This window comes from Meleagris gallopavo, chromosome 14, assembly GCF_905368555.1.
Source record: "Meleagris gallopavo chromosome 14, MGAL_WU_HG_1.1, whole genome shotgun sequence".
NCBI lineage: Eukaryota > Metazoa > Chordata > Aves > Galliformes > Phasianidae > Meleagris > Meleagris gallopavo.
In genome coordinates, this window is record NC_139417.1 from 2,645,338 (window position 1) to 2,666,068 (window position 20,731).

Below are 20,731 nucleotides of genomic sequence, written 5' to 3' on the forward strand. Positions count from 1 at the left end.
TGCAAACTGACTCCAGAGGAAACGCTGGGTGCTGCACCTGGAACAAAGCAACGCCAGACACAGGCGCAGACCCACACAGATCATCTGTTGTGAACTGGATGTAAAGAAAAAGTTGTTTCCAATAAGGGTGGGGAGGCACCGGTACTGGTTGCCCAGAGATGTGGTGGATGTTCCATCCTTGGAGACATTCAAGGTCAAAAGTCAGGCTGGATGGGGCTCTGAAGCATCTGAGTGACTTTTAGTGCCCCTGTTCAGGGCAGGTTTTGTGCATTTATCCTAACAAACTTTACACCTTCTTTAATATGTCCTACTCACAGAATCGTTTGAATTGGATGCTCTGAAACTGCTACAGTCAGATCGTAGGCCAGCAAGAACATCTTGGACCCGTAGTAAACAAAATTCTGCAACCTACACCCTTACTTTATAGCTTCTGAACATTGGCATCTTCAATAAATAAAAATCAACACAAAGGTTAACACCAAACACAAAAAGGGCCAGCCAGATGAAAAATCTCTTTGTAAGAAAAGGCTGCATTTTTTTTTATCCAAAAACAGAAGATCCAACACATACAAACCCAGAAAGAAATCTTATTCAACATACAGAACATTCCACTTTGCAGAAAAGCAAGACATTCCATGGAGACAAATTTGCTGCTCATAATTGCATTGATCATCTCAGATAGGAAGAGAAAAGGAGTGAAGTCAATTATGTTTAACTCTACCTTCTGGAACTTCAGCTTTGATGTGACTGTAGTCACAGCTGCTGTTAGGCACTGCTCAAAAACCCATTGCATTTCTGTTTAGATAAAAGCTTCAGAGTATTTTTTACAAGCTCATCAATACTCTCATTACATGAATGGTGCTGAAGGAAGGAAACTTACATAGCCAGCTTGCACTTGGACACGTGCTACGTATTCCAGTAGCTTCCCTGCAAGTGTCAGAACTGTCTGCTTCATGCTTTACACTTCAGGCCACTGATCACTTAATTTTTAGTGCACTGCATTAAGTTCTATTTTGGTAGCAGTTACGCTGTGATTGGTCCTTGCTCTAGTGTTTGCTTCAGGTTTTGGCTCTGGTTTTTGGTTTTCAATGTCAAACCATTTCTTCTGTAACAGTTTCAACAGCACAACATGCTCAATAAGGGCATTCTTAATTACATCTTAATTAAGACATAAGCCATACAATGCCTTCGTATGTGTACTTCCTACTGGTAAGAATGGGAGCTCCCCACATTAACTCCGGCCATCAGTTTATATCAGGCAGCTGCATTACAGACCTTCATCACCAAAGAGACTGTTGGAAGAAAACCTAAAAAAGAACAATGCAGGAAGAGAAAATTACTCAGCTCTCTTTCTCTGTATGCATTAGCTTAGTCAGCAACCATTTATACTGTCACTATCAAGACTTCCAACAAACTCATGTGGAAACCTTTCTCCACGCAGACCTGTGCAAAAAATACAACCCTCTGCAACTGCAACCACGTACAAGAGTTATTCTGCCCAGGAGCATTTCATGTTCCTTTCTTCATATACTGGGAGAGGAACTGGCTTCTGACAAAGTGGACCAGCTTGGTCTCTGTGCAGAACATGGTGATGGTGGTAGCTGCAAAGCACAGCGCCCCAATGCTGATGTGAATCAGCCTTGCCGTCCAGCCCTTGTCACAGCAGAAGAATGCCTGAAACAAAGGAAACAAGCAATTGAAGGAAAACCACTCAGCACAAGGTAGGTCAGCTGTTACACTACGACATGAGGTCCGATGCCCCTTAAGACCATCCCACCACGACCATCATGGGGAGCACGGGCAGTGGATGCAAGAAACATTTGTCACATGCACCCATCCTACCACAAATCATCCTTCCTAGTCACAACACTTGCCTGATTTAAAAAAAAAACACAACAAACAACAGGAAGTCAAGTGGCAGAAAATGAGTATTCTGCATATACCTGCTAGATGTGGAAGTAATTTGCCACGGCAGATGTGTTAATCAATGTATCAGGAAAACTCTGCTGATGCTGTCCACACAGGTCTGCCATTTTGCCCCAACCTACTCAGCTGCCTTTCAGAAAAAAGGCCACTGCAAACCTCCCACGCCAAAAATAAAGCTCTCCTTTCTAAGGCATCATGGATTTTCCACCTGTCACATTTTTGTACCCTGTAACACCACCACCTCTGTAATAACTGGTCTGTGCAATTACCACTCTGCAACCTGAATGCAAGCAATAAGGGCACTTTGAGCCATTTCTGTTTTGGTGCTTGTTTTGCTTGTTATCGGCTTTTCCCCTCCACTGCCTTTTTTTTTTTTTATTTACAGAATTTTAGTGACCATTTCTTTGCACTGTCACAATCAGTTATCAAGAACTAAGAACGTGGATTTATGGGCAGACAGCAGAACTGTTTTCCTCATTAGGTACATGGTTCCCTGCCACCTGGAGAAGGTGTAGCAAGCAGGCACACGTCTGAAGATCAAAATAATTGCATGTCTGTGTTTAATTTTAAATAGATCTATACACAGCCTGAATAAAAATCTCCTAGGCTACGGTTATAAGCCTGTTCTGTTCACAGTATTTCTTTCCTTCTGGTAACAAAGTCATCTGACAAAGCCTCGCAGTGAAAGGAAAATCTTGAGGCAGATACTTACCTCTGAGCAAACAGTAATTCCTCCACTTACGACATAAGCCAGTATTAAAAATGGTGAGGGAAACAAGCCTGTCAAAGGCCTGTAGGAGCTTTCCTTGAAGTAACCATAGATATAATGGATGCTGTGAGCAATGCGAATACCCATATTCAAGCAGTTGGCAAGGATAAAGCCAACGCTTCCGTGCCAGCGGGTCAAGAAATAAGAGCTGCACAGGAACGTGAAGGACAAGGCCAGCATAACAAAGTTGTATCTAGGAAGAAGAACCAACAGAAACAACATATATAACATATGCAGCTGCACTACTTCATTACTAAATGCTTTTTCAAAAGAAAAAAAAAAAATCCATGAGCTTGCTGAAATGCAGGAGCGACAACTACTCTCATCTCAGACAGATGGCAGGGTTGAGAAGAAAGCTATAAAGAAAAGAAATCACTACGAGATTGAAAAATATGTTGAGCAAACTAAACCAAGAACTACATTAAGCAAAGGAAATTCTATCCTACAGGTCATTTGTGTATTCATCTCGCAAAACCCAATAACAATAGTTAGCAACATCAAAGACTGAGGATTTTTTCCTACACTGTTAGGCATTAAAGAAAAATAGCGCTCAATAAGATGATACTTAGTTCCTGCTCCACACAGTGGCTTTGAAGAGAAGCTCATACTTGAAAAGGGGGATGAAAGCAGCCCCTGCACATCTAAAAAGAACTTCTTTCTTTCTGTCAAAAGCAGATCTCATTTAATTGATGACCTAACCAAAAAAAAAAAAGCCTAAATAATTTGGAATGGCCTTATAATGGACAATTGCTGCAGAAGTGAAACAAGTCCGATGGCAGCCATCTGGCTGCAGTGCCAATACACCAGAACAGAGAACCAAGAAAACATCCAGGCTGGGAGAGACCTCAGGAAGTCACGCAGTCCAACGCCCTCCTCAAGGTAGATAAAGCACTGAACTCATGTGCCTGACTCAGATCATCCCAAACGTGGTCTACAGAAACTGCATCTGAAAAGTTCTAACAGCTGCAGACATTAATGAATTTTTAATAAGAGTCCACCTTAAAAACTGAAGTTCAATTTAAGTACATGGACACTAAATAAGGCTCCACATCTAAATTACTTTCCCTCTTTGCAGTCCACCAAAAGCCAATAACCTTCTCAATTTACTTTCCTTTACCCAAAGGTTTTAACAGTTACTAAAGCTTCTACACTGAGGTCTGTACTCCAGCACCTAAATCAGCAGATTGGGCTTCAAGGGGCAGCAACACAGTCCTTAAAATAACAGACAAAGAAATTGGCTTCTCAGGAACAGAAAAACATTTCCAAGTAAATATCCAAGCAGAACAATTGTTCCCCATTCACACGCTTAACCCCATGCACATCACACAAATAGGGTTACAGAAACCACAGGGGATACTCCTCACCTGTCTACCTCTTCTTTGCACATCAAAGCAAACGTGAAACATTCTGTTACTCCATTGACAGCAAGAAACAGGACATACAAAGAGTAGCACCGCAGAAGATCTGGACCTAAAACAAAACAAAGACAACAATGTCACAAGGATAAAGAGATCATTATTTCTTTTACAAAACCACACTGCTTTCATTCTCGACCACAAGAGCTGTAACATTATCATTGCTGGTAACAGCCACTTGCACCTGCCTTTGAGAAGCTGCTGGACTAGACATCTTGACAAGGACACAAATAGAAAAAACAAGGCCAACCAAAATGCAAGAGAGTAGCAGCTGTTAACCTAACAGAGAAGATCTCCACCACCAAAGTGATGACTGCATTGAGTGGGATTCTCTACTGTACTGCAAACCAATTCTTTCACTGTACAGAGATTTGTGAGAAAAGATCCAGCAGACATGGTAATGTGCTCAATGCAATCAAATACACGTTTGGGATACAAAAGGAAGAAGAAGGAACAACAGAGCTGCTCAACATATTCAAAACCAGATTAAAGATTAGATGGACTAGATTACAGAGCTAGATTAGATAGCTGGATTAAAACCAGATATTTAGATTTTGCAGGTCAAAGATACATGTAACTTCAAAGTTCTGCACTCAGCCTTGGAAATCATTTTTGTCCTTCCAGCTCGACATGGCTATGTATGTGAAGATGCTGTTACAAAAGGATCAAGGTCTGCATCTGGACAAGGTGATAGCTTCACATAAAAAAAAAAAAAAAACCACCACAAAGAGCAACCAACACCACTGGCATAAAAAAGATGCACTTCTGAAGAGCTGCTTGTACACACACGTCAAGTCCACCCATGACAGCTTCTTCTGACACACAATATCTGAACAATCCCCAGCTTTCTGATTTCATTTTATCTTGTGCAATCCATCCGAGGCAATCCTACGAGAGCTGCACCATCAATTATTGATGAGGATAACACAGAACTGATGAGCTCAACGCTGACCAAACCTGTTCGAGTCTGCAGGCAGAGGTGAAACAGAGAGCACTTCACTGCAACGCCTCTGCCATCAGATGTCCTGCATGGCCACAAGCAACCATGCTGGTACACATCATACAAGTCATGAAAAGCCAATTTCTTGATCCTTCCTTCCTTGTAAAACTCCTAATACCATTAACACTATTGCTGAGCAACATTCCAGCTTCTGCAATCATCCCTATGGGCAACTTTGGGAGCTACAGTGCTGCCACAGCTGGAATATTCTAGGTGTAGGCATCTACAGGAGGACAAAAGAATTAAATTCTTTTGCCAGAATAAGGCCAGCTGACAACATAGCAGAATGCAGTTCAAAACGCACACTGGGACCCGGGGCTTAAAGCTTCTTTTCACCCGAGTTGATTTTTCTCAGGTAGAAAGCTGACTGAGCCAAGAACTCAGCACAGAGCTGAGGAACAAAAAACTGCAGCTCAAACTTTTTACCTGTTCCAGAGCTGAGCGTTGAACCTCCATAAATATCCAGAGCCAGCTGAGAAAAGGCATATCCAAAAACAGCAATGGTTAGGCCGATCAGAAGCACCAGCTTCAACAGCAACTCCAACACATTTGCAGCCACAGCAACATCATCCTGGGGAGAAAATAAAAACAAAACGACAAAACCCAGCAGTCAATTACACACCAACCAGAATCAGCACTACTGTTGTTCTCACCAAGAAAAACTATTCCGTGGGGAAAACATCCACTGGCACCACGCAAGGCAGCATCAAAATTATTCTTTGTTATTGAAAAACACCTACAGGCTGGTCCTAGCTTCCAACTGTGCTCATATTCTTATTCTCTCCTGTGTGATATGCAGAACTCTGAACAAAGATCAGCCATTAACGGCTCTGTTGCAGGCTTTAAGGAAAGGGACAAACAGCAGCTGCATCTTAACAGCAGGAAAGCACAGCATTTGCCCAAGGCCACGGCCTGAAGCACCCAAAGGGTCACATCTTCACTGCTACCTTGGACTACAAGTTTTGCCACAGCAGAAGGAGCAACTTCAGTTACCAGATGATGCAGTGTTATGCTATCGCACCCTTAACTCCTACTTTGCTAGCTTTTCACCTGCTTGCTTTTTGCTCCAGACCCCTTTGGCACGCTCTCCACTTCAAATTGCTTTCCATTTCAACAGTCTTGATGCTCCAAAATTTACACACACACACCAGTCACACTCCTGATACAATTCATCTCCAACAGAAGGCAAGCATTTCATGTGGAACCAATGCTGACAAACATACCTGCTTCTGATCCTTCACATTCTTCCCTCTTTCCAATACTTGAGTGAAAAAGACATAAAAGCTCTCTTCAATAGGCAAAAAGAGGAACCTGGCCACCAGTGAGCCCAGATTGTTCACGGTATCATACACACCTTTACAAACAAAAGACACCAACAAGCTGTCACTTGTTTCTGGCACAATTCCAGGACTAACAGCAGCACAAATTCCTATCTCACATTTCTGATAAACAAAGAGAAAACCAGTGGAACTTAAGGCAACGGATCAGAGCAAATCCAGCAACAGCCCCCAAACACCCCCAGGCAGCCCCTTCACTTCTTACTGCAGAGGAAGAGAACAGATCCAGATGAAAGAGGATCTGTTCTCTGAATGGCAACAGGAGAGTAAAGCTCTAACTGATACGGAGGAAGAGGAAGATGGGCATTGTTATTTTGAGGGGCTATTGCTTTCTTGCTTTTTGCTTTCATTGAAGTGAACAAGGAAGCCCAGCTAACGTTTTACCAGCACTTCCAGACTCAGGAAGACACCAAGCATTGCTCCAAATCTGCTAAGACATCTGGCTGTATTATTAGAACACTGACAGCAAAAACACGTGGGGTTCAGCACATGGATAAATGCTGTATAACTTCACGGGGAAATAACACGGTACGGTTCTGACTGATTTCAACCCATCCTGATTCAAACTTTCTTAATGTTTGCAGAGTGCAAGCATTTTTGCACTCGTCTGTTTTATAAAGACTCTTCCAGTAGGAGGCAGTTTATTTGTTCCCCAGGAGGAGGACCAGCAGTGGATGAATCTTCTGGCAGCGAGAGCATAAAGTCTGTGCTTATGGGAGAACGCCCCACTGCCAGCAAGTAACAGAAATTCAAAACAGCCAGGAAACTTCTAACAGCGGGCCAGCAATTACGGCCTGTTCTCCTCCCCAGGTACGACCTGTGGTGCTGCCAGTGCTGCCACCTGAACTGCTGCTGCCATGCATCACTGTAACGACACAGTGCTCTCATGGGACACGTTCAGTTGCAGATGTAATGCTACAAACAGCAGTGTGCCTGCTGTAACAGCTAACACGGGCTCCACAGGAAGAAAACGGGACAAAACAAAGGAAGGGAAGGAACTGTGGTGCATCAGATACTATGCCTTCCTTCTGTTTTTTAAAACAGAAACAAGATGCACAGCAAAACAGACACAATTGCACAGTTTTGATCCAAAGCAAAATATTATTTAAATGCATGACCCTCAAATAAGTTGCTTTGGTTTCGGTTGCTGGTTTTCTGGTGTGGGTTGTTTTGTTTGTTTTTGTTTTTTTTGTTGTTGTTGTTGTTGTTTTGTTTTTTTTGTTTTTTGTTTTTTAAATCCATTTATCCATCATTCTCTGAAATGCACCTCAAAGTCCAGTGCCACTGAAATCCTCCCACATTGTCACGTTATTTTCAAATGGTTTCCAATATTTTCAGAAACAGACATAAAGCAGCAACTAGAAAATTCTGTCGCTGTCCCACATCACCACACTCACCCTGATCGCCAAAATTGATCACGTTCAGAAAAGTCATCACATATCGCTCACCTACAAGTCCAAAATACAGAAGTCAGGACAAACCCCAACATCTTCCCCAGCGTGTGCTCAGGCACTGCTAACAGAAAGCATTTGAGAGACACGTCTGACAGGACAGTTCTGATGTTCCATAAACCTTCAATAACTGCATCTGGCTTGGCAGCACCCGCTGCCTCCCAGCCTTCCCAGGCTCCATGTCCATTTGGTGACCAGCATTCACTTGCCTTTCCCCAACACACCCACACACCCAGCCTCACCCTCTGTCAAAATCTGCTTCAGGAAGGATTGCTTGAAGAAGCTCCAAGTCAGCCGCACTTCCTTCCAGTTAAGGAAAGTCTGCAAAATCCAACAAACAACGTCACTCTCACCTGGCTGACTTGCTCCCTTGCGCAGAATCACCATCGCTGCAGACAGACAAAGGAACTGCATCAGCTTTCTACAGCATACAGCACTCGGCAGGAATGAGAGAGGGGGAAAAGTTGCTTAGTGCACTGATAGAACTCTCAGAACCTTCACAGTAAAATTCATCTTTCAGTGCTCTTCAAAGTCTTCCTGCACGTCTCACAAGCCAGAACTCCCTTTCTATTCTCAGTCTCTCAATCTCTCCCTCAGAACGCCTTCTTCCTCATCACGCCTTTTCATTTCCTTCTTTGCCCCATTACCTTTCCAGAGGACATCAGATCTGAGTATCTGTAGGACGCTGTGCACCACCACATTTTGCTCGAGGAAAAGTTGAAGAACCAGCACTATAAATGGCCCTGGATTCTCTCCTGCCTTCTACCTGCTCACTCCCTTTAACACTGCAAACGGTCCATCCCCAGTTAACGGGTTGTGCAAAGCTACTGGAAGACAAGACAGCCAACGAGGCCCAGAAACAGAGAGCTCCGGGCTCGTCGTGGTTTTCTGACAAGGATTTGAACGCACCAACTGTAAATGGAATTTTATGCAACCATCTTTCCTAACCAGCCATACTTAATAACCTCAAAATCACTCATTTCACTCCATCATCTCCAAACAGTTTGCAGAAATTCTCTCATCAAAGACTTGAGAACAAACTGTGCCACCTACCTTATCTTCCATCAAGTTCGGTAACAGAGCTTTCATTGTTGGAACTGGAAAGGACTTCTTTGTTGCTTCAGGAGATCCCAAGAACTTTGCAAAATAAACCACGTAGCACAGTACTAGAACGCTGGTGTATAAAAGCTGAAAAGGCAGGGAAGGAAAGAATTAAAAAAAAAAATAAATAGTAAATAAAACAAAACCAACTTACAGTTGTAGAATTACATGCTAGCTTTGCCAATTCAGTGAGAACTGAAGGCAGTAAGAAGTTCTTACTCCTGTCAAATTTTAATCAGGCTGAAGCCATTACTGTGACTCCCCTCCCCCCCCACAGAATGCTGTTGATTTAAATTTCTCTCATCAGCAGATCAGCATCACAGTTCTGTGCCAATTTGTTCTCACCTTCTATTCAGTATTTTTAGAAGGATCCTGTTGAGTCCAATTTCAAAACAACTATTTGGTCATAAAACAGCTGACACACTTCCAAAACAGTTAAAGCACATACAGCATCACAGCCTTATTTGCAAAACCTACCTTTCTGCATGCAACAAAGGTGCTCTCTTGTATCTCCATTAAACTGACCGGGCTCAAAACACCAAGTCAGCAACAGCTCTCACCACAATCCTCAATGTTTAAATCCTACCCTCAAAGGAACCTTCTCTCACCTCACCAGAGCTCTTCAGCAGGCTACACGGCAAAGGCAGCAGCAAGAAAGTCTTCACAGTAAGAATTTATGTTGAGAAAGAATACAGGAGGCTTACCTGAGCCAAGGAAAAAATGTAAAGGCCCCACTGCGGATAAAGGATGACCAGAATAACCGTCAGGATGCATTTTGTTACTACTGAAAGGCTTTCAGCAATTACCTTCAAGAAAGACAGAACAGAAAACGTTCCTTTTTGCCAGTTTAACCACCTGCAGGAACACAAAGCACTTCAGTCCCACACACACAACCCACAAAGGAATACAAGGCATCCGAAGTCAGTGCGACCACCACAGCTGTCCTGCTGTGTTGGCCACCTGCAGTTTCTCTGCACATCCTCACATCTCATGGTGCACAATTCCCCCCTCACACTGCCCCAGCCCCGGTGTGGGACATGCACGGCCATACATTTGGTTTGACACGGTCGTGATCCCTGCTGTTGCCCTTCACCATCTCATCCCGACAGTGGAAAGCAGAACTGGGGAAGCCATCTGTGCCTCCCTCCGATTAACACTCGTGATCAGATATTTCATGACCATTAAGGCAATAACTTCTAAATAAAGTTCCTTTCTTCAGCAGGAGCAAACTGAGCGTTGTAACATATCTGTTACAACTAAGTCACGCAGCATTAAGCAGTCCACATTTTCTAAAATACTCCTGAACACATACAGAGCCCATTCAGGAACCCGTTGTTTACATCATTTTTTTCCAGCAGGAAAAGATTTCTCTCTCTCACACGTAGCAACCTTACTAACCTTAAGTCTTACAAACAAGTGAGCCTGGGCTAAAACCCAGAACGGTTCTCCTAGAAGCTCAACAACTGCAGAAAGGCCAAATGCCACAACAGCGGCCCGATAATGAGGAACCACAGACGGATCAGGAACTTCAAGGAAGTGCAGCCAGACGAAGCCCAAGGAAACAGACCAAAAAACACCGAGAGGGACTCTAAAAAGTCAACGTAACAACAGTCAGGTTTTCTCAGGCAGAAAAAAGAACAGGAAAAAATCTGATTACAGTTTCACGTGCTGGTATACTCCCCTTATTTTTGAAGCCATCTGATGAATTCATTTCTATTGCAACTGCAAGCTCGGGTGTGAAACCTGTAGCTACAAGTTGCCACGTGCAGCTCCAAGCTTTGCTGTAAAACCTGTGACCACAACGCGCAACCACAAGCTTTGATGCCACCGCTCCAAGAGCGCGACGCCCCTTCCGCCAGCGGCCGCCGCCAGCAAAGGCGAGCGGGGCGCGCGGTGCGGACACGCGCTGCCTTCTGCTGACGCCGCTTCGGCACCCGCGGCCTCGGCCGGAGCGCGGCAGGTTTCACGGCCCCGCAGCGGGGCGAATCCGAGCCCCCGCTCTCAGATCCCCAAGCCGCTTAGACGACGCGGCTCGCGTTTAAAACGGCGCCGCTCTTGGGAAGGAGCAAAAGCGGCGACGCGAACGTCTTCCCCGCGCGAGCTCTCGGACGAGAGCGAGAAGGTAAAGAGCGGCCGAGGAGCTCTCACGTCAGCCACAGCAGGTTGATGGTCGCGGCCCAGCTCCGCTCCGCGCCGCCGCTCAAGCAGGCCCTGCGGAACGCCTCCCTGGCCAGGAAGACGGCCGTGGAATAGAGCAGAGTCAGCCTGGAGGAGACGGGAGGGGAAACGCGCCATCGGTCCCTCGCCCGACGCGCGGAACCGAACGCGGCCACGCGAGGCGGCTCGGCGCCGGCTCTCGCGGCCAGAAGGCGGGACGGCGGTCACCTCACGCCGACGACGCCGAGGAGCTCCCTGGAGAGGCGGCGCAGCGTCAGGGCGTTCAGCCCGAAGGCGGCCGCCCGGAACAGCACCTGCGGAGGAAGCGGGGCGGGAAGCGCCGCCGGGGGGCCGGGCCGGGCCGGCCGCCACGGGCGCCGCCTAGGAGGACGAGAAGCGGGAGGGGACCGGGGGGTGCCGGGGCGGCCCGCACCTGCAGCAGGGCGCCGGAGGAGGCCAGACGGGCGGTCTGGCGCAGCGCGGCACGCGCGGCCATGGGCTCCGAGCGGCTCGGCATTACCGGCCGGAACGGCGCCGGCGCGCCGCGATGCCGTCAGGCGGGCGGAGATGCTCACTGTGCCCGCCCCGCCCCGCCCCGCCCCGCCCCGCCCCGCCCCGCCCCGCCCGCTGCGGAGGCCCTGAGCGGCTCTGCTTCATTCGGCGCTCCTACGGCCGCTCCGCCCTTCTGTCCGACGGCGGCTGCTGGAAGCGCGCTCGGAGGAAAAGCAAACGGTGTGGCGAGCGGCAGTGCCGCTCGGTCAGGGCGTGGAGAACGCCGAGGATAACGGCTCTGCCTTACACGAACCGCTGCAAAGAAGGCGTCGAGAACGTCGGCCTTTTCCTTACCCTCGGCGCTCACGTTCCCTGCTGCATGCGGTAAAGGAGGGAGATTCTCTCCTTTGACTGTTAAGATACGTGTTAAAAAAGGGTTTTCGTCTCTTCTGCCGAGCTGAGTTTGTGGGAATCAAATGTTGTTTCTGCATTAGAATTGGATAATATATATTTTTTTATTTCGTGATCTCCGCTGTCATAGTTCTTTTTGGGAGTCTTTCTGCTTAACTTGGGGAAGATCTCTGATAGTTTACGTCGCTTATCGTTTAGATGACCCTTCCCAGGGACGCACGCTCTGTATATAGGTGTATATATGTATATTTTGTCATACACACTGCAAGAATATCCTGCACCAGATCAAACCAGAGAACAAGTCATGGCATCCCCGAGGAAGCGCCTGAAGAAACATCGGAAGGCCTGGCATCATCCCCCGCCCTGGTGATCCTTGTTTAACGAAGACTTGGAAGCAAATCACCATATCAATACGACAAGAAGAGCACTGAGACATCTTGGAAACAACAGGATGGCGACTGACTGACACCAGATAACAAAACAAATTAACAAGTAAATAACAAATGTAAATCCTCTGATAAGATTGTGAACCTGGAGTACCCAGCCAGTGGGGAAACAGGGGAGAGGGGGGAGGCAAGGGGGAGAAGACAGGGTATAAAGGCTGTCATGCTGTGTCCATAGGTGCGCTCCTGCTTGCGGGACGCCCGCCATTGCAATCGCGAATAAAATCTGCTGTTATCAGAGATACCGTCCTGACAAAATTATTTGGATATTTCCTACAATTTGGGGGCTCGTCCGGGATTATTATTGCTTCTTTGGGTGTCTCCCTACTGCCCTGGACAGGATAGGTGCACCCCGCTGATTTCAGCGGTCCTGTCTGGGTGGTGAGGTGACTCCTTGGGACGGCCGATAAGAAACCGAGACTGTTAGATAAAGGACGGGCTCTGTAAAAGCCAAGGGGCAGGTAGGCACGGGTGTTGGCCATTGCGACCCGGTAACTTCGTGCACGGACCAAGGTAAGAGAGTTTAATTCTTGCCTTGGGGGTCGGTTGAGACTCTTGAGTGTGTGTATGTGTGAGACGCACTTCAGTGCGAAGCGACTGCGGAGTCCCGACCTGCGGTTCCGTTGTCCCGCGAGGGGCGCGGCCAGGGGGCCCCTTACGAAAATGTTTCAGAATTGGAAAGACGGTCCCAAGACCAGGGACAAGGATAAGAAAAAGATGCTTAAATATTGTATACAGACATGGCCTAGAGAGCCAATACAGGGAAAATAAATATTCTGGCCAGAATATGGATCTGACGAAGATTGGGTGTGTCAGATTCTGAATTCGTATGTAAAGAATAAAACCCCCTTTTCAAAGGAGGAATCAGACTACGCTGCTTGCTGGATTCAAGAAGCCAGTCTGTTATTAGTAAGAAAAGGTCCGGACCAAAAAGGGGAGGAAATAAGAAAGAGAACCAGAAAGATCATAAATGGGATCCCTTAGACAACTTCTCCCCCCTTCAATTTCAAAAGCACTGCAAGTGGCAGTGATCTCTACAGAGTAAGAGAGCGGCCGTGCTGCTGATCTGTGCAGGGTCCTGGAGAGAGGATGCACATTCTGTTACCGAGAGAGTTGGAGCAATGTGAATGGGACCTGGAGAGTTTTCCTTTCTCTAACACTAACCTTACTAATACTTCACTTTATCCTCTTAGGGCAGTCTCCTTAGGTCAAAGGGAAATAGGGTATGCTAATGCCTGTTGTTTTTATGAGAAGAAAAGTTAGGAGTTTCAAGAAGAATTCCTTAATTGAGGATTCTGTAAGTGTAGCAGAACGATTAGATCAATTTCTAGGGCCTAATTTCTACTCATGGCTGGAAATGATGTTATCACTGATATGTTGTTTATTGGAGAAGGAGGTGGGCACCTATGCAAGTATGGGAAAGGAATACAGAGGGAAGATTGGGCTCTGGAGGGAGGCAGAGAGAGAAAGGATCCTGAGGATAAATTGTATTGATTATTGTCACTGTCTTTGTGATTGTTAAATGTTTATGTTGTGAAAGTGTTATGTTGTGTTATGATATGTCATGTACGAGGCTGTTATGATACAAGGAGGTCTAAAGTGATACTGAGAAGACCCCCTGGGTTGTATTTTGGCTCAGTGGAGAAACATTGCTGGTGAGCCAGGGAGAATATTGAATAAGAAACCAGGAACGTAAATGGAGTAATGGGACCAGTTTTATAGTTAAGTACTCTAATCATGAGACCAAGTGCTGGGTGTTTGTGGAAGTTGAGGAATTGTATTGTTTGATTTGTGGATTTTGAAGGCACTGGGAGAAACTGCCTTAATGGTATGTGGAAATGCAACTTTTAATGGTATGTGGAAATGCAACTTTTAATGATATGTGGAAAAGCAGTTGTTAACGGTATGTGGAAATGTAGTTGAGGTATAAATAGTGGAATTGTGGAAAAACAAACAAACAAACAACAACAAAAACGGCAAGAAAAAAAAAAAAGATAAGGAAACAGTGAGTTTGGGATATTAGAGTTTGGGCCGGCACGAGAACACATCCCCCGTACTACCCCCCCCCTCACACCGCGGCTTGTAAGAACAACTCGGAGTAGGAGAAAGAGGTGTGGGCCGGAGCCTCCCGCTGTGACTGGAAAGGGTGCATTGTTGTGAATGGGGATGGGACGGGACACTGAAAGGGAGAATAGCCGTCATCTGCAGAGATCTCGGAAACCCGATATCCCGGTGTGAGCACTGGAAGCCTGGGGAGGGGAGGGGGTGAAACTGAAATATAATGTTAGTAATGTATGTGATGATGAAAGTCTAGAAAGTGAAAAGGGTTTGGAAAAAAAAAAAAACAAAAAAAAAAAACAAAAAAAAAAAAACAACCACAGGCTGAGGAAGGCAAAGTTGAGCAAAGGTGTAACAGGGATGTCCTTACCAAGAAGAAGAGGTAAGGGGGAGCCTGGAAAGGCTCAGGGAGAGTTCCCCCCCGCACTGGACCAAAAGGAGCTGGGGAAGCAGGGTAAAGAGGTTTATTTTCTGATATGGATGCCTCTTACTCTGTGCTACATCAAGAATTATTACCTTTAGATGATTTTTTTTGTAGTTGTAGGAGTTATTGGCAAGAGAAGTTTACTTTTTTAGGGGACCAATTAAATACAGGCTAGGAGAAGAAGTAGGAATATATAAATTCTTGTACATGCCAAGTTCTCCAAAACCATTACTTGGGCATGACATATTAGAATAGTTGAATGTAGAGATTAAATTCAGTAGAGAAAATTGGAGCTAAGTGTCAAGAAAGAGCAATTGACTGAAAATTTTAAGTTTGGCTTAACATAAACTGGGAAAAGCAATGTTGGTACCCCCAGAAGTTACGTAAATCCTAAGTCAGGTATACACAGGATTGCAGGCATCAGGAATGCCTGGCAGAGCCAAAAATGCAGCCCAATAAAAGTTAAGTTAAAGATGGGAGCCAGCCCAACCAGGGTAAAGCAATGCCCTTTGAGGATACAAGATTGTAGGAGGATAAAAGAAATAATAAATAACTTTTTGAATTTTGGATTATTAACTGGATAGGAATTCAACATATACAATACAACACCCTAATCTTGCATATGAAAAGTTGGATGGCAAGAGCTATAGTTAGGTAGAAGATTTGAGGGCAAATAATAGAAATGTTGAATATATACAACCCATGGTGTATATCTTTATTAATCAAGTTGAGGAATAAGTAGGTGAGGTTTACTGTTCTGGATTTGAAGTACACCTTTTTCTGCCTGGTTTTGCCAAAGAAAGTCTCTGAATAAGAAAACTCCAATATGGGGTGTAGGAAAAAAAAATAATAATAATAATGAAAATTCAGTTAACCTGGACAGTGTTACCCAGGGTTGTGAGAACAGCCCAATGATTTTTGAAAACTGGTCAGCTTGTGAGCCTGAGATTTGGGTTCCTCTATTCCATGGTGGAACTTTACTGCAGTATGTGGATGCCACAGTAACAAAGGAGGACTGTGTACAATGGACTGTGAGTTTGCTGAATTTCTTGATTTAAATGGCTATCAAGTTTCTCAACAGAAAGCACAACTGGTCAAAGAGAAGGAAGCAATTTGCTGAACACCAAGAACAACAACGAAGAGCTACCTCCAAGCCAGCAGTGTGACTTGCACGGAGACTGTCTGTGTCAGCTGGTCAGACCTACAGGAGGAACTGCTGGATGATGCTGAGGATTCCTGCATTCATCGATGGAAGGAGTTTTGTGAAGACAAGGAAACTGTAAGGCAGGATATGCAGTAACTGCTACTGACAAGGTAACTGAAGCAAGACCTTTTCTTGTGGGGACCTCCACTCAGGAGGCTGAAATAACTGCCTTGACAAGAGCCTTAAATATATGGACAGATGCTAAATAAGCTTTTGGGGTGGTACCCGCTCATGGTACCATCTGGAAAGAGCGAGAGTTGCTTACACAAAAGGAAACATTCAGCATGATGTAAATCTACCAAAGAGCAGCATGGCTGTTATACACTGTAAAGGACATCAGAAGAGTGACACTGTACAGGAAACTGGGAATTGATGGTGGATCAGGTGGCAAAACAGGCAGCTGAAGGAAAAGAAATTGGTGAACTGGCTTTAATTCCAGACGGTAAACTTAAAATATCTGAACCTTAGTCAGAACCTATAAGGTATCCTAGAGAGGATAGGAATCTAATTAATAATTTAGAAGGGGAGAGAGCAAACTGACAGATGGGTGCATACCCAGATGGACACATTGTTGTGCCCGTTAGTATTTTATAGAATTTAGTTCTAAGAGAACGTAATAAAACATATGGAGGGGGTACAGACACCAGAAAGTAACTGTACAATCCTTGTACCAGGAACAGGGTACAAGTGGGGCTTGTTGGGAAAGGGAAACCTTTCAGGGCAACAACTGCAAATTGATTTTTTTTTCAGAACTGCCAGGAAAAGAAGGGTTTCGGTATATGCTAGTTTTAACCAATACCCTTTGAGGGTGACCAGAAGCATTCCCTTGCAGGACCAATAAAGCCAAAGAAATAACCAAGGTATTGTTGCAGGAGATTATTTCAAGGTTTGGGTGTCCTGCAACAATACCCTTCAACCAGGGAACTCAGTTTATTGCAGAGATTGTCCAACAGGTTAGCAAGCATTGGGAATAAATTGGCAATTGCGCTGACCACACAGAACACAGGCGAGTGGTCAGGTGAAAAAGATGAACCGTCTAATTAAATCACAGATTGTAAAACTGGGCCAGGAATCTGGACTGTCCTGGCCACAGTTGTTGCCCTTGGCTCTCCTTAGGACCAGAATGAAACTTAGAGCCAAAGAAGGGTTAAGTCCTTTCAAAATACTGTACAAAGGGCCTTATGTTGTACAAACGGGGATCTCTACCCAACTAGGGAGTGAAACACTAACTGAGCATGTGATAAGTCTACAGGAATAGCTTTGGGAAATAGAGAAACTGGTTCTAGGAACTAGAGCCCAAGGCCTTGGTGGCCTGATACATAATATTTTACAAGGAGATTATATATATATTGCAGATCTCTTTCAGATTTGCCCCTGGAACCAAGGTGGGTAGGTCTGTTCCAGGTGCTGCTAATGCCCCACACAACAGTAAAAATTAAAGAACAAACTTTGTGGATACATCATACTAGAGTTAAGAAGGTCCCTCGAACACAATGGGAACTGAAGTCAGCTGGATCCTTAAAATTGTAAATCCAAGGACAGTAATACGGGCTCTTATAATTGTTAGAAACGTTCATTTAGTTACGTGCAGCATTTGATATAAATGCTTATGCATCTCTTGTAAAAAAAAAAAATCATCATTGCAAAGTATACTTATATTAGTAATTGTTTGGCATGTGAGCAAGCTAAGGATTTAAACTTTTCGCTTCTTGTTTTCCCTGATAATTTTAAGGTGAGAAATCAAACTGTTGCAGGATTTGAGTGACCGTCCTGGTGGGTGATGATCAACAAGGATGTAGATTGGATTAACTACATCTGTTCTAATCAATGGAGATTTACAAATTATACAGTGAGTGCAATAAAGGGGATTGCAGAACAATTAGATGCCACAAGTAGGATGGCCTGGGAAAATAGGATCTCCTAAGATATGATACAAGCTGAAGAAAGGGGTGTATGTGTAATGCTGGGTACTTGTTGCACCATCATCCCAATAACACAGCTCTGGATGACAAAATAACTAAGGCATTGCAAGGGCTACCACCCTTGCTAATGAATTGTCAGAAAAATCAGGAATAGATACTTGTATCGCTGGATGGTTGGAGTCCTGGTTTGGTGAATGGAAAGGAGTGATTGTATCCACATGTACTTCTTTGATAGTAGTAAAAGGAGTCCTGATGGTCACTGGTTGCTGAGTTATCCCCTGTATGAGGGGACTGGTAGAGTGATTGAACGAGACAGCATTATTGAAGTAAACACCAATGCAGCCACCACATTTGGAAAAAATGATTGTATTAGAGGAGATGGGAGATAAAGAAAATGAAGAAGGAGGAGATGTCTATAAAAGTGAACCTTAAAAAAAAGAAAAAAAAGAAAACAAAAGGAATTGCAGAAATCAACAATCTATGAAAAAAGAAAAGGGGGGGATTGTGGGAATCAAATGTTGTTTCTGCATTAGAATTGGATAATATATATTTTTTTATTTCGTGATCTCCGCTGTCATAGTTCTTTCTGGGAGTCTTTCTGCTTAACTTGGGGAAGATCTCTGATAGTTTACGTCACTTATCGTCTAGATAACCCTTCTCAGGGACGCACGCTCTGTATATAGGTGTATATAGGTGTATATATGTATATTTTGTCATACACACTGCAAGAATATCCTGCACCAGATCAAACCAGAGAACAAGTCATGGCATCCCCGAGAAAGCGCCTGAAGAAACATCGGAAGGCCTGGCATCATCCCCCGCCCTGGTGATCCTTGTTTAACGAAGACTTGGAAGCAAATCACCATATCAATACGACAAGAAGAGCACTGAGACATCTTGGAAACAACAGGATGGCGACTGACTGACACCAGATAACAAAACAAATTAACAAGTAAATAACAAATGTAAATCCTCTGATAAGATTGTGAACCTGGAGTACCCAGCCAGTGGGGAAACAGGGGAGAGGGGGGAGGCAAGGGGGAGAAGACAGGGTATAAAGGCTGTCATGTTGTGTCCATAGGTGCACTCCTGCTTGCGGGACGCCCGCCATTGCAATCGCGAATAAAATCTGCTGTTATCAGAGATACCGTCCTGACAAAATTATTTGGATATTTCCAACACACTCACCAACACCTGCTCCTTGCCAGAGGCAGGGAGCCCTGGTGCACACAGCTCCGGGGACCATGTCACATGCACCCATTTGCAAAAAGCACCTCCAGTTTCCAGCACTGGGATGGAGCCCAGCGCTGATGGCATGTAGCTGCTTCCACCTCTGTAAAACCCCTGGCCCTACAATAACAAGCTGGTGTGACAGAGGAGGATGGATACCACATGTTCCACCTCTGAACATGGGCTGCTCGTTAACGCAGAGAGGCTGGTGAGGAAAGGGTTTCCTGCAATAATAGTAATATCCCCACCTTCCTTAGCTGCAGGCCATCAGCCTGAGCCAAGGCCAGAAGAGTGGTCCTCACCCAGGTGGTGAAGGGGATGCTGTACCAAGGTATCAACTGTTCATCTGCTGGAAGCAGCTCAGCCAAAAGGGCAAGAGCTCCCACCCCAAAGGTACCAGAGAGTTCTTCAGGTGAGGCGTGTGGGAAGGCTGTCCCTCTGACTTACCCCTCTATTGCTAGCATTTTCCTGAAGAAACTTGCGGAATTTGTTCAGGAAGATGTATCTGGATGCTTCCCCCTGGCAGGAAGAAAAGCAGGTGGTGAACTCACATGGAAAGGAACTCCCAGAGAAAGGCATTAGCTGTCCATCTCTGTCATGCTTGCTCAGGGACGCATCTGGGCTTCAGGCACGTAAGGTAGAGGGGCTCTATATTTTCTTCCGTATTAATTAGGCAGATCTGCAGCGTTATGCTACATCAGTAGGTACCCAGAACGTCTGCAACAAGGTCTGGGCCTGCAGCGATGCCTGAGTCCTCGTGGGGTCCAAAGCTGCTGAGAAACAGAGCTGTATATGCTTGGGAGCTACGTTCAGCGGGAGAAAGCAGTTGACCCAGTTACCACCATTGCTGCAGCACCCATGAGTAGTGGGTCACTGCTTTGCAGTGCTGTGTCTTCTGAGGCCCAAACTGGGATGCACTGATGATGGCCGGAAGATGCACAGCTTTATCCAGCTGAACATTCTCCACCTGCTCTGCAGAGGCACACGCTCACATACCTGCCATTCCTTTCTCTCTGGAACTAATATTAATTGTTAGAGTAGAATGCACTGCAGTCAGGCTGTGTCTGCCTAGTTCAACAGAAACACAGGGCTGGCCCAGGTGCAGCTCATGTCATCAGTCATCACTGGCAGAGCATCTGAGACTATCTATGATTCTGTGATTCCACGATACCCCTTTAAACAGAGCCCAAAAACTGTTTCTGCAGTTCAGCCTGCCTTACTGGATCAATTAGAGAACTACTTCTGAGAACAGAATGTCTGCACAGCTGTACTTCTGTACCTTACAAGTCCTGGGATGCAGAGATAATGTAGCAAAAAATGCGGAGTGCTTACCCCTCCTCTGTCCTTGTTGTTCAGCAGCAGCTTCAGAATTTGAACCTGGAGACCTTCCA

General features: G+C 45.2%; 1 protein-coding gene across 4 annotated transcripts; it reads right to left on the minus strand.

The window, feature by feature from the left end:
* Window positions 1–510: 510 nt before the first annotated feature.
* RFT1 (RFT1 glycolipid translocator homolog) lies at window positions 511–11,739 on the minus strand. Of its 4 annotated transcripts, none has more exons than XM_085235995.1 (14): window positions 11,590–11,739; window positions 11,385–11,470; window positions 11,148–11,264; window positions 10,398–10,587; window positions 9,704–9,805; window positions 8,952–9,086; window positions 8,141–8,219; window positions 7,845–7,895; window positions 6,334–6,371; window positions 5,537–5,681; window positions 4,060–4,165; window positions 2,639–2,888; window positions 1,485–1,674; window positions 511–1,307 (listed from the first exon to the last, which is right to left on the minus strand). In XM_085235995.1, exons 1-13 carry the CDS (start codon window positions 11,671–11,673, stop codon window positions 1,510–1,512), a joined length of 1,548 nt encoding a protein of 515 aa, XP_085092121.1. In that variant the 5' UTR covers window positions 11,674–11,739; the 3' UTR covers window positions 511–1,307; window positions 1,485–1,509. The 4 variants fall into 4 exon arrangements, with proteins under 4 accessions (XP_085092121.1, XP_085092120.1, XP_085092122.1 ...); XM_085235994.1 differs by having other exon boundaries at window positions 6,334–6,464; XM_085235996.1 differs by lacking the exon at window positions 11,148–11,264 and having other exon boundaries at window positions 6,334–6,464.
* Between the last annotated feature and the right edge of the window lie 8,992 nt (window positions 11,740–20,731).